This window comes from Fundulus heteroclitus, chromosome 13 (assembly GCF_011125445.2).
Source record: "Fundulus heteroclitus isolate FHET01 chromosome 13, MU-UCD_Fhet_4.1, whole genome shotgun sequence".
Taxonomy (NCBI): Eukaryota; Metazoa; Chordata; class Actinopteri; order Cyprinodontiformes; family Fundulidae; genus Fundulus; species Fundulus heteroclitus.
Genome location: NC_046373.1, coordinates 33,039,641 through 33,054,128, shown reverse-complemented (window position 1 = coordinate 33,054,128; position 14,488 = coordinate 33,039,641). Strand labels below are relative to the sequence as shown.

The 14,488-nt window shown below is 40.3% G+C and overlaps 1 protein-coding gene across 2 annotated transcripts in view; it reads left to right on the top strand.

Moving 5' to 3' along the window:
• Positions 1 to 14,488, top strand: part of phf14 (PHD finger protein 14) — a 151,995-nt gene that overhangs the window by 45,364 nt on the left and 92,143 nt on the right. For both annotated transcript variants that reach the window (XM_036145607.1, XM_012852252.3), the window contains exons 12-14: positions 6,945 to 7,051; positions 8,672 to 8,803; positions 10,938 to 11,100. In XM_036145607.1, coding sequence (XP_036001500.1) covers positions 6,945 to 7,051; positions 8,672 to 8,803; positions 10,938 to 11,100 — 402 coding nt within the window. The remainder of the gene's footprint in view (positions 1 to 6,944; positions 7,052 to 8,671; positions 8,804 to 10,937; positions 11,101 to 14,488) is intronic.

Here is a 14,488-nt window from a genome sequence, read left to right as displayed (position 1 = left end):
AACACAAAATAAAACCAGACAAATGCCATCAAATACGTTATATGGAGCAGTGCCATCCCAACAAGTGGGTTTTAAGTCTGGCTTTGAACAAGGGGAAGAGTATAGATGTTACAGATGTCTGGTTGGAGAGAGTTTTGGAACAGACTGGGAGAAAGCTCTGCAGCTAAACAGTGAGGAAGCATGAGGAGGTGGTGACATAAAGGAGGTCAGATAAGTAAGGAGGGGGCAAGGATGACCTGGAATGCAAACAGATTTTGAATCGGTTCTAAATTTCCCTGGGAGCCAACGGAGCTGCTGTAGAAATGCGCTAATGAGGAAGAAGTTCTGGTGATGATGGGTTCTGGACCATGTGGAGCTTATGAAGGGATTTTTTAGGGAGACCAAAAAGAAAAGAGCTGCTGCAATCAATACAGGACGTGCAGAGGCTGTGAACAACAACTGAGATGGAGTAAGGGGAAAGGGTGGGACGGAGACAATGTTTAATAGATAAAAATATGCAGACCGGGTGTTGTTACTGATGTGGGAAGTGAAAGAGGGGGAGCTATCACGGATGACGCCTATACTCCATTTACACTACCATTTTTTAACTGTGCCGAGAACTGTCCGAGCTCGGTAACTAAGATAACTATCGAGTGTAAATGGATCGCAAACTGAACTGAACCGTGCCAGACACAACCGGACCGCGCTAAATCTAGACCAGTTCGATGGGTGGGCTCGGCCCGGTTTTTCAGTGGCACGGTTCTCTGATAACAAAGAGCGCATGAGCAGACTGTGCCGTCTCCTTACAGTCAGCTGACTAATTTTACGGTTTCAGACATTCATAATAATACTAGCTTCCTTACCGTGCCACATGGTTTCCAGTGATGATTCTGCTTAGCAGTGTGATGAACCTCGACGTCTGTCGTTGTTTCCTGCGTCTGTAAATCCTGATTAGACATTCGTTTGTCTTAACCACTTCCCAAAAGCTGACTCCGTCCAGTAAATTCACCAAATGTTGCCTTTTTCACCTGACTCTCTGCAAACAACAAAATATCACAATTATAACCAAGCATAACTTCCTGAATGTTACGGGCGCCGCCATTTTGATTTGCTTGCGACCATCCTAGAGAGCAGTAGTACCGTAGATCGTCACTAGGAGGCGAGTAACCATGCTAGTGTGATGTGTAAATGGTCGTCAGAACCAAGCTCGGTACGGTTAACTAATCCAAGCTCGGTCCAAGCTCGACACGGATTGGTTTAACAAGGATAGTGGAAATGGGGCTCTAGACTCTTAACCTGAGGTGATGGGGACCAACAGCTGTGTTCCTTTGCTATGGTTACCTTTGTTGAGGCTGCCAACTTTATCAATCCCCATATTTTGCTGCAAAAAATCAGCCGGCTCTAAAGGCCTTGACATGCCTCCTTGCATTCACCCCTCGGACTTTGTGTGCTTCCGAGTTCATGTTATTTTTGGCTCAGTTAAACCTCTGCATTCCACTGAAAGATATACAAATTTTAATAATTCACTGGTTTATAAGCTGTTTACTCAGAGGAGAAAAGTCTTGCTTGTCAAGACTTGATGCAATCTACTAGAGAAAGATTTCTCACCAGAATATCAGAGCAGTTTTTGCATCCTTGTTGTCCCTCAGAGGTCAGTTATTCTGTCCCCTCTTCCCTGTTTTTTATTACCGCTTGTAACTTGGAATTAAGGGACTATAGACAAGTTTCACAGCCAGAACCATAGTGGCTGCCACTTTTGTTGGTTTCTGCTAACAAGTTCCAAGTTTGTGCAGTCACTGGATATTTTTCGGTTTGCGGTCTGCATTGTTACTGAAGACATCAACTCTACAGTATTTTGTGCAAAATAAAGTCATAAAAGAGTCACATCGTCTCCACCTGCATGAGCTGGCAGGGCCAGCTATTATGCAGGTGCCATTCCTGAGACTTCCTTGCAACAGCAGGTTAGTAAAGAATGAGCAAAATTAACCACAACCACCTCCTTGTGATGAGCTTAACCAGCCTTCTTGGCCGACGTCTCTGAATCATTGAAGGGATCCACAATTAGTTGTAACAATGGGCTTTATTTGAGAAAACTATTTTAGATGTAAAAACAATACAGTAAAAATATTGTTAGCTGTTTAGTTTCATAAATTTAAATTAAATATTGTTACACGGACGTCGCCATGTTGTTTACGCTGCAGTGCAATCTGGGTGAATGACGTATACTAGGTCCTAGTGCTCACTCAGTCCAGCCAAAACAGCAGTGAGTAACGTTAAACCTTTTCAGTTTGAACCGGAGTGTGTTGAAATTGATGACAATGTAGTAATGTAATAATAATAATAATAATAATAAAATTATGAAACGATGAATGACATGTACCGCTTCATAGGACTGTGTGATCCCAGGAAGTAGTGCTCTGTGTCCAGTGTCAGGTCCAATAACACTTGCTTAGGTTCTGATCGGTCTGGTCTTCATTCCGGTGTCGGGTCCGTGATTCCACATTATGTACCGGTGGTAGTGCCTTTATTATTGAAATGGCTTCCGGTGCTGCCCGTCTCTGATGTTTCTCCCTGACAAGGCGGCGGGATTTAGGTTCTTGGGATAATAAATGGGTTTCCTTTCCACTGTTGCTTCATGCTTGCTTTGTATGAGGGATTGCTGCAAAGCCATGGACAATGCAGACGACTCTCCCTGTGGCCCTACGCTCTTTCAGGAGTGAATGCTGCTTGTCAAGACTTGATGCAATCTACTTGGTTTCCTTAGATAGGAAAGAAAACCTGACCAATCTGTATAATCTGATCCAATCTGCATAATCTGATTGAATTTGACATGTTTCTTGAATTAGCGCTATATAAATAAAATTTTATTGAACTGAATTAAAAATAGCTGGCACGGCAGTTGGTTTAAGCTTGCGAGGGTAACCAACCCCCCTAGCATGTACGCGTGCTTCTCTGTCTTAGCTTGTGTGCACGTGTGTTTCTGTGTGTACTAGAATGATGGGGAGAAATAGCACTATGAACGAACATATGGATCTATTATCATTATTTTTGATTTCAAAATTGTGTTGGAGTGACGGGGTGGACTCTGTGGCGACTGTAGTTGATTGCCAGTAAATCGCAGAGAATGTGACTGATATACGAGACTTATGATAACATAATAAATAGGCCACCATGTTGCACACATTACAGCAATTTCAACAACTTACAAATAACTACCAATCAACAAATTAATATGTACATTGTAAGGTGACCAAACCTAACTTTCCGCAGCTCCGTGGCTGCATGGCCGGGCCGGTGTTATGCCAAAACGTACATGCTTGCTGAGATTTGCATGCCTTGTCTCGAGTCGGGAGTGAGCCTCGCTCCACACAACCACACATCGATGACGAAAATGAATAAAAATATTCATACGGTGGTACTTGTTCTTATATTCATAATATTAACATATTTCTTTTTTCTATACCTCTTGGGGGGAAAAGACGCAATTATTTGGCTGATGAATTCACAAAATAACGGGTTTTATGAACATGATAAGTCCAAAGTTTTAAATGTCTCTTCTCTGCGGTTTGCAATTAGTAGAGATTAAGATTTTACAAGCTACGTAGGTGGATACTTTGATCTTAAATATTGATTTACTTTTTTTGTATTTTAAAATATCTAACGGCTAGGAACATAATATAGTTATTTTGTATATCAAGAGTTGGCACAGCACAAACTGTCCACTTAAGAAGCAACACTGATTGACAATCAATTTCACATGCTGTTTTGCAAATTGAATATACAACATCTAGAAACTATAGGCAATTAGCAAGACACCCCCAATAATGGAGTGGTTCTGCAGGTGGTGACCTCAGAGCACTTTTCTGTTCCTATGCTTTCTGGCTGATGTTTTGTTACTTTTGAATGCTGGCGGTGCTTTCACTCTAGTGGTAGCATGAGACGGCAGTGGTCGCATAGTGCAGCAGAACCGCTACCTCCACCTTTGTGCAAGGAGGAACAGGAGGAGCACTGCCAGAGCCTGCAAAATGACCTCAACACACTGACTGAGCAGAATATTGTTTCTTTTCTACTCTTTGTGATTTACTCTAGAGAGCCTGACAAGCTAATATCTAATAGGTCATGTTTATGCAGATTTATCATCTGAACAGTTTACAACAGCGTCTACATTTTACAAACACATCTGGTGACGTTTGGAGCCTGTTTCAAAACAGAAGTGCATAAAAGTAAGATGTGGTTCTCGTCGGCTGTTTTCTGCCAAAGATTTTTTAAACAGCTCTCTAGTTCTCAGTGACAACATTCACAAAATATGGGCAGAGGGAGTGCTAATAAAACAAGAGTCTATGGCATCTCATGCAAAAAGGTTTCAAATCACAAATAAAAAAATACTGCAGCACATGAAATAATTTTGTCTGATGTTAAGGCTTCTTGGAGCAGGACTGACCTTCCCTCTTCACAAGAATAAAATCCACTTTGGGTCTGGTTGAAACCTTCCTTTTAATCCAGGGATCTACTTCTACAGAAGAAAATTGTTTGGAAATGTTGAAATGAGCCTTGGTGCTCTTGCTGATGATTTGCATACAGTTTGCTGAGGGTGGCTGCCCTCACTGCTGCTCTCCACATTTATTCACAAGAAGCAACAGAGAAGACAGAATCTGGTCTAAAATCAAAGCAGCTCTGATAACTGTGGCTGCAAGGCGCATGCATGCATGGATTAATCTAAAAGCTGAAGCACATGATTCATACCCTCAGAGATGGTTATAGAGACGCCTACTTGCCTTAGCAAACGTTGGTTACAAGTGGTACCAATGCTTGATATCCTCAGTTTAAATATAAGATGTTGGAAATGCTCTGAGCCCACAACATTGCCCATTTGTATTCAAATGACTTGATGGATTTGTGATGGAGATACACTCCCAGTCAAGTTTGGACTCACTGTTGTCATTCAATGGCTTTTCCTTATTTTTATGACTTTCTACATTGTAGAAACGGCGTGAAGACAAATATATATATAGAACTATGTATCAAATTCAACATTGTGAAATAATACAACACGTTGTGTATACTTTAGCTTTTTCTAAATACTCTCCCTTTGTTTTGATTACTGCTTTGGTCCCTCTTGGCCTTCTCTCGATGAGCTTCAGGAGGTTAGTGGCCTGAAATAGTTTTCCTTGAAGGAGTTCCTGGAGGTAGTGATAAAAATATAGACAAGCCATTGAATAAGAAGATGAGACCAAACTCTGGAGTAGTTGTGTATAACCACAGAAGTCTGTCATCTAACTAAAATCCTTACTTCCTCCAATTCCCTCTACAGTCTGTTTCTGGAAACTTTGCTATCTGTGTCTAAAACAGAAACAGCTCCATAGTAGCAGTAAGGGCTCTTTCTTGGCCAGATGCTAGTGGACTTTAGTTCAGGCTGAGAAGATGGCCTTATCAAACCCTTGTGCTTGGGTCACCTGAGCCTCTATCAGGCTTCCCTTCAGGAGCGCTGCCTCAGGCAGAGCAGGCCGGCTCAGATTAGAATGTCCTCTGGGGAAACCTTGTCTGTTTAGTGACAGACTCGGTCGCTGCAAGATAAATTTTCTCATTAACCTTCATGGAAGCACCACAGCTGAGATTCCAGTGAAAATAATCAGACTCTACTGTCGTCTTACATCCGCCAAATACAGCAGGTCTCACTTATTCTCTTAGATGTAATTGAACTTAGAGGCAGTTTCAGCTCCTCTTATTTAGCTTTTCCGAATTCACAAGCAACACAAAGTGGTCGGCCACATGCAATTAAATTTAAATACTGATTTAATTTTTTTTAACCTAACTTCTTACACAAGCAAGTTTCCTAAAAAATACCAAGCTAAACATTTTATAAGTTGAGCTCTACAAACTTGTGCAGTAAATGCAGCAACAATCAAAGCAAGAATCACAAAGAAAACTCCCCACAAAAATCTGCTTGTAATGAATCTACCACCCTTCTGACAAAATGTTGTTTTTCTAAAAAATGCTCACCATTTGACCCTAAAACTTGTTTCTTTAATGCATTTTCATAAACATTAAATAAATGGCATTAACATCTAGCTTCCATGCATCTTATATGTGCAAGCATTTCCCTTGATTTCAAAATACACAAAGCACTCATAGCTGGCTAATGACGCCTCACTTGAACCCACGCGGACACCTGGAGTTTTTGGAGAGCACCTGACCATCCCCTTATTATATTATACCTTTCTGCACAATTACTTTTGAGTTGAAGTAATTCCTGTTAAGACGTTTGTTCCCTTCATATTGGAGTAGTCATCCCGGGAGTTACAAAGTTCAATGGAAATTCAGGTCCATCCAGTCACGGTCTGCTCTGTTCTCTACAGACCAATGCTGCTCTTCAGAAAGATAAGATTTATACAGGGCTTCTCCAGTCATAGCGTCCATTCAACGCGCTTTACACCAGAGTCACAACATGCGCTCATTTATACACTGATATGCAGATTGACGGGCGTATTGACATGTGACAGAAGGAAGCTGCAATCGAACCCACACCTTTCAGATTGCGAGACTCTACGCACTGAATCACAGTTGTCCCAATCTAACGTTAAACTAGTGCAATGCAGTCCAGTATTGCATTGATTATATTTAATATTAACTGGGAAAAGCTCTGCTGGGTATGAAAGCTCTCAAATTTTCTGTTCAATCTAAATTTCTGATCCAAGCACCCAGAAGGGAAACCGGCTGTTGTGGACATGAAACATCCGACTGGATTGGGTTCATAATGGCTATGTCATCTTTATACCTCATCCTTACTTAACTTCTGATATTATATAACATGTATAAATACGTTAGCATTTTAGATTCCGAGTGGTTTATCCAATCCTTACGGCAAACTTTCTCACGTCCCCTGTGTGATGTTTGGAGTAAACACATTGATGATAAACTGATCATCTGAATGAATGATTTATACGTTTCGGTTTGTGTTTGTGTAGAAACTGAACACTCCGGCAATTCTGAAAGCTCCAAAGGAGAGGAAGCCCAGCAAGAAAGAGGGAGGAACACCGGGGAAGGCCTCAAGCCTTCCAGCAATTCTTTACAGGTAAAAAAATACATATTTTATCTGATGATACAAAGTGAGAAAGAAAACCTGAAATAAAAAAATGGAGGTAGACATTGTGTTGATTATGAAGTTGAGCTTGGATCGATTAGTGCTTTGTCTTTTTATCTGGGCAGTTATGGCCAGATGTGGAGGCAGTGATACGGTTGTTCTGTGGTTTGTTGAAATGTTGAAATTTTAAACCTTTCTATGCTGTAGCAAAGAACAATTCCAGAGATGAACCTACTTTTTAATCCTTTGATTAGCAATTGCATCAATTTTATTTAAAGAGTCAGTGAATCCATTGCGGCTCCTTCATAATGTCTGTCATTTGATCGACCATTCTTCAACTTGTGGGCCGGATCTTGGCTGAGGAGAAACCAGTCCTGTCTCCGTAGTGTTTGGGAATGGTCACAGCTTGTTGTTTTGTTTCCTTTGGAGAACTGACCCCAGGCTGCCTCAAAGACACAGTGTCCTGGCCATGACTTAGAAATGTTTTCATCTTCAAGTCACAATTTTTTATTAGATTTGCCTTGTGATGCTGAGCCTCATCATACACAGATCAGCTCCACATTTTTCCTGGATTGATGGATAAGGTTACTCCTGGAGGACATTTTGACTGCACTGTTTATTTATGTATGTGTTCTTTAGCAGATTTGGGAGTAAGCCCTCTGCCATGATTGAGAACCATATTCACACATGGATTGGATCACGGAGCATCACTGATGGCACAACATATTATTCACAGTAGCCGTCAGTCATCTTTTTCCTCTGCAGACAGATGCTTTTTGTTAGGTGTCCAAAACAATCTAAGGCAAGCCTAATGAGAGAAAAGAATCCTGCCGTCCATTTGTGGAACTTCAGCAGAATTCCAGTTTTAGTCAGAAGAGGCGTCCCAGCTGTGCTCTCTGTCACTGATTCGTGCTGATTTTGAGTATGTTCTGCCCTGGGGGAAGCAGGAGACCATCCCGGCCCATTTTGGACTCTCTTGGACATCCTAAAAGCTTTTTCAGCTGGACCTCTTACCTCAAGGTTCTTTAGAAATCTGTTTTTTCAGCAGCAATTTATTTCCTTAGCAGCAGATTCCTTACACCTGAGGCGGTTTTGATGGTGAATAATGATGGCTTCACACTTTTCTTAGCAAGGATGCAACCCTTGCTAAAACATCTGCCCCTCTTCAGTCTGCTAACTGGGTGAGAACAATGATTCTAAATGGACACAGCTTGATGTGTGCTGATGGGATTGAACTAGTCAAAATCAAATACTACCAAATAATATAAGAAATAAACCATTGGTGCTGAAATGAAATTGCTGCATAATTGTCTGCCAAAACAGTTCACGGAACACGGGTTTTATATACACTTATCTTTTTCAACTCAAAACAATTCTCAAACCCTTAAAACTACATACATTATCTCCACAAACATTTAAACCATAGTTTGTGAAACAAAATGGACACAACTTTATAGATTCATATTTAAGCCCAACTTAAAGTTGCCAGATAGAGTTGGTTAAATGAGCTCAGCCGTTTCCTTAAAGATACTCTTTTGGCAACAAAAAAAGGGAAAGGGATATTGTATTCTCAGTCCCAGTTTTATCTACGTATTTTATTTTTTTTTGCAGCTGTGGGATCTGTAAGAAGAACCAGGACCAACATCTGCTGGTTCTGTGTGACACGTGCAAACTCTACTATCACCTGGGCTGCCTGGAGCCTCCACTGACCCGCATGCCCAAGAAGACAAAGAATAGCTACTGGTAAGACTTGGTTCCCTACTAAAACAGGTTTGAGCTTATTAATGCGAATAATGCAGAAAGAACATGAGTTCTGTTGATGCTGATGGAATACGGTTGATGCAGAATGCAGCGTCTGTAATGAGAAATGATCTAACAGCTCCTTTCTAAGAGTTATTAGGTTGATGAGAACAGGTTCAGGCTTGTTCTCAGGAATTATATATTGAATTGAAATAATCAGATTAAACTCAGAGTGAAATTACGTCTGGTTCTTATGAATATTAGTTTTGCACAGAATACCGAGGGTCCCTATTTAGATGTTTTTTTTTTAAATTTTGCTTTTTTTTGTGCTTTTTTTTTTAGATTTAATGATTTCTTTTGTCTTTAAGTCTTTCCTAGTCCTTCCTAAAAGAGCAATCTGTGTCCCTTCAGAATTTTTCTGCCATTGACTCCCATTCTAGAGGCATTTCTTGAATTTGCTACTATCACAGTGACAGCAGTTTCTTTATTAACTGCTTTTGGAATGTTATTGATTTGTTTATGCCCTGGTGACAGTGAGACCAATTTTCCTATATGGGTTGTACAAAAAAGAAAATGAGATCTGCACCAAGGATAAAACCTATATTTACAGTTTATCACCAAACAGTGTTGTGTTAGTGGTCGGGGTCTGGACAACAGTCACGGTTGCTTCGGTGGGACTTCAGGTCATTGCCCACTGCTGGTCTTAGTTATCTCTGCCTGCAGATACCCACTGTGCTTATATGATAGAAATAAGAAAATCAGAATTAATAATAACACTACTGATATTCAACCTGAAATTTACCAATTAATGCTGCCAAAGCAGCTTTAGAGACACAATCAACTTTAATGGTCTTGAGTCAGATTAGACAATGTACCTGTAGGCATCTTAGTGAGCAGAACTGAACAGGTGCTGTATAGAGAGGCCTGTAAGCAGCATTTATGTGACATAACACATTCATTCTGTGGATATAATCAGGAGGCTCTTCTTTTTGATTTGTCTTCTCCTAAAGGAGCAGCTAACAGTGGGATCTGGAGAGCATTTTAGTTGTATTATTCGTGACATTTTTGCTCCGTCTGTGAGAGCTGTATTATCAGATAGTAGATGCAGGGATGGTAGAAATGTCACCGTCTCCCTTCCCCTCCCACAGTCGGCAGTTTCTTATCTTAAAAAGTGATTTAATGCTTCTGCTTCTTCACATTTAACAACTCAAATGTACTTTGGTCATTACAGAATAAATAGAACTGTGTTTAAAAAGGTGGCAGCATCTTTTTCTTCCACTTTGTAAATGATAGAAACAAGGAAGGGCAGCTGGTTGTTGTACATGAAGTCCTTGCATTTTTGTAATGATGCTGGTCTGTGACTGGAGCAAGGCATCCTAATTCTAATAAAGCTGCAGTTCCTTTTTTGGTTAAGAACTAGAAACCATTTGAATGATGAACCACGTGTGGATTAAAAGTCTGAGGTGGTTTGGAGAATAGCTCCAGACTTCTATGTTCCCAGAGTCTGGTTTAGGTTGCTGATGGTAAAGCAGGGTATGTTCACTGCTCTGACTTTACTAAATATGAGGTAAAGGATGCGGTTTGTCTGCCAACCTTTTCTCTTCCTCAGATAGTGGAGCTTTCTAGTTGATGCATGGGGTAGAAATTAAGTGTCCAATTTTTATGACTTCATTGTTTATGTAGCTGAGTTCAAACCAGAAGAATTCAGTCAGGCCAAGGTTAATCAAATTAGGGTTTTGCTGTTTTAAAATCAACCTGCCTGCCCTGTTAGAAAAAACTATAAAAGATACTTGAAGGCAATTATTTCCATTTTCCTACCACTTGTGAACGTGATTTACAGCTAAGATCAACTGTAATTAAACTTGTTTTTACTAAAAGAACTACTGATATCAAAATAAATATATTTAGTGCCACGGAGAACAGGATTGTTTATGATACTTCTGTATGGAGCTGTGATGGATGGACAGACGGATTTATTTATTGCTTTTATTCCAAAAATGAAATTTGGACCCAGTATAACATTTGCAGTTGCTATTGGCTGGTAAAAGCCAGATCAGTGAACGACAAAACCTATAATGTTTGAATAATTTACAGTAACAGTAAGACAAGTGCAGTGACAGTTCCTATTTTTCTTCAGGCAATGCTCTGAGTGTGACCAGGCCAGCAGTGACGAAGCTGACATTGCCATGGAGACGCTGCCTGATGGCACCAAGAGGTCTCGAAGACAGATCAAAGGGCCAATCAAGTTCATCCCACAGGAGATGTCTCCAGAACCCAAGAAACAACAAGTGAGAGGCACGGTAAGTACTGATGAACAGGAAAGAACTGAAATCCATGTCTGCTTTTCTCCTCTTCCTCTTTTATTTGTTAATTAGAAGGAAAGTAATGTATGTGAGGGCTAAGTGATTGCAAGTGGTTAACCTGTGTTCTCATGCTGATTGCTCATTTTCTTCTTAAGGTTCAAAGTTGCACAAGCATGAAAAAACTGATTAGGACGTATTTACTTTGAATGTACTTTGAAGTGCCATTAGTTTAAAAGACAGCTTTGAGGTAGAGTTTGCTGCATGTTAAACGTCTGTCGTTGCGCCTCCTCTGCTGGGAAGAAACAAGACTTTTTCCCAGGAGAAGAATTACAGTAAAGAATTACAAGTAAGGAAATGAGACAAGAGGTCAGATGTTGGAAAAGGTTTCTTTGGGTTTGTCAGGTGAGACACTGCACACACAACTCTGGAGGTCACATTAGCTTACAGTGTTTTTACATGTCGTTTTGTCTTTACGAAAACACAAATATGAAGTAAGCGCTGCAGCTGAGATTTCTATCAGACATGTGGAAATGCAGGTTGGCTCTGTAGCTAATCTTTTTGAGTAAGACCTTTCAAGAGGATTAGACAGCACTGAGCTGCTGCTACCTTTGCATCTCCATTCAAATCAAACTCATATGCATATCTGGTTCTTTTGTATAAAAACTTTCCATTTCCAATTCTTCTTCTTCCAATTCTCCAATTCCTCTTCCAATTCTCAGCCAGTTCTTGGTGGATTAACAGGCTTATTGTGGGTCATTGTCATGTTGCAGGGTCCAGTTCTGCATCAGCGTTGTTTTCCCATGGCTTCTGATTGGACAGACTGTCAGTAGCAGTCAGAGCCGGCTTTAGGCTATGTCATGGTGTTTTAGGGCTTTTAGGGACTTCTTTTAGCATCTCATGATCTGTGTATTACACTATTAAGAAGCCTTTTCACACAATGGGCTTGTATCACTATTCCTTCAGATTAACTGCTGAGTCTAAACAGAATATGAACAATAAGAATTAGGGTAACTGTTCAGATGGAGGTCTTCATAACTGTTCACTAATTATTTCAGAATTACTGCCTTTTCTGTTCCATTCATAATACTCATGGCAGTTGAATAGTTTAGCTATGGTGAAAACTAGAAATATAGACTAAAACAATCAAGAAATAATGATCATGTGGTAAATTCAAATAATGCACATCCAATTGCACACTGGCCTGGACAGTATTTATTCTACATGTCAATCAACATGTTTCTTCAGGAATAATAGTTGATCCAGATGATTGGGATGAATTATTCTGTGCTTCCTGAAGCCACAATAGTTACAGTTCCCTTCCAAAAGACTAGGATCAAAGTTTGTTCCATCCGATTAACTGATAATGTCCGCTTAGACAGCCCGTCTTTCAGTGTTGTAGTATGGCTGCCAATCAGCTGCCGGTCATTCTAAAGCGGAACCAGACCGTCATGTCAGACGCAACATGAAAAGGTCCACAGTCAAGTGTAGGATTATTCTTGGACTGTTTAATGATGACAATGGTGCAAAATGCTCTTTATGCGGTTCTGTTTTTAAATATAAACACTCAGCAAGCTGTCAGCTAAATAGCACCCATTCAGCCTGGCTGCCTGGCGGAGCAGTCAACCTTTTAACCAAAACTCATTGATGTGTTCAGAATGCATGTACAGTATGTGATGACAGATAAGCGGAGGGCATTACTGTGAAAAATGGTAACATGATATTTTCTATCATGACATGAAGCTAAAAGCTTAGGTGATGGTGAGGGCTTTCCTGGGAATTCTTAATGTTTCATGTCATTCAGTTCATCGGGATAATTTAAATTCTGCTCGGACTTGTCGGGAGCGGCAGAGACCTGCTGACAGGCAGGCCTCCCGTGGCGACCAGCCCCGCTTTTGCTGCCTGTTGTGCGCCAGACCGTCAGTGATTTCCCGTAGACTGGATCTGTTTGTCAGGGCTGGAAAGTCACTACAAAGCGTTCACTAAGTTAGTGGCAGCATGAGTGGCAGGTTATGGATACAACCTCTCTGTATTTGTCTGTTTGACTGCTGTCCTATTGCTTTCGCCTGCTGGACCAGAGTGGTACATTGGCAGTGGCGGCTCCTGCCAAATGTGTCAGGGGGGGCAATAGCTGCAGTGATAGATAAAGTGACCCATCTAATGGGTAAACTGACAGCTAGTCAGTGCTTTGTTAGTTTTGACTTACAATTAACATTTCACACATTTTGATGTAAAGTCAATGCCCAAATCTTAATCTTGTTATCACCCTCTCCTCTTTTCTATTTCGTCTTCCATTTCTTCTTTCTCTTACTGTTTTTTGAATTTTATAAAACCATCTACCTTTTTTTTCTTCATCCCACCTTTTGTGCCATTTTTCGATAAGTTTTTCTTTAATTATACTCTTTCCTTCAGATTTACTTGTTTTAAAGGCATACTATGCAACATTTTTCAGTTAATTAATGTGTTCCATACCGTTTTGGATGATTAAATGAATTATTTCAGGTCGAACAAAGGTTTTCTCGGCCGCCCTGGGGGTCTGTGGGGGAAATCCCGCACTTGCAATTGCAAGAGCTCTCGGCCCGCACACACAGAAGTCTCGCTTTACGGCGAGAACTCCATGTGTTTTTGCCCTGTCATTCACTATATGCAACATAAAAAAAATAAAAAATAAAAAAATAATAATAATAATAAAACTGCCGGGGCGGCGGCCGCGGCCGCCTCGCCAAGATAGCGCTGCGGGAAGCTTGATGTTCATACCTTCACTGTGTTAGTCATTGTTTGTACTGCCGTTTTTTCCACTTTTTGTTGCGTTCGCCTGTCTGCTAAGCTCAAAACAACCGCGCCTGGCTTGACTGAGAAACCAGAACAGCTGAGCATCTTTATGACAGTGCACTTTTACTTTCGCCCTCTGGGGGGAGCCTCGCTGGAAAATCAACCCCGGTTGCATAGTATACCTTTAATGATAAAACGTATAGGATTTTGAATCGCCCTCTTTGCCAATTTATCTGCCCTCTCATTTCCTTCTACCCCAATATGCGCTGGAACCCACACAAATATAACTATTAAACCCATGTTTTGTATTCTGAATAATGTATGAAATATTTCTAATAAAATGTCCATCCTACTATCTGATTTATTATATTTTAAACTTAATAATGCAGAACTTGAATCTGAACAAATGACTGTTTTTAATGGTTTTATGTCTTCTACCCATTGTAAAGCTATAATAATATTGCCAACATTTCTCCTGTGTATACTGATAATCTGTCTGTAATTCGTTTTCCCATTCTCATATTGAATTCTGGTACTACAAATGCAATTCCTATTTTTATTTTTTATTTTTTATGCATCTGTATAAATTTGAATATATTGATAATATTTGTTTAGA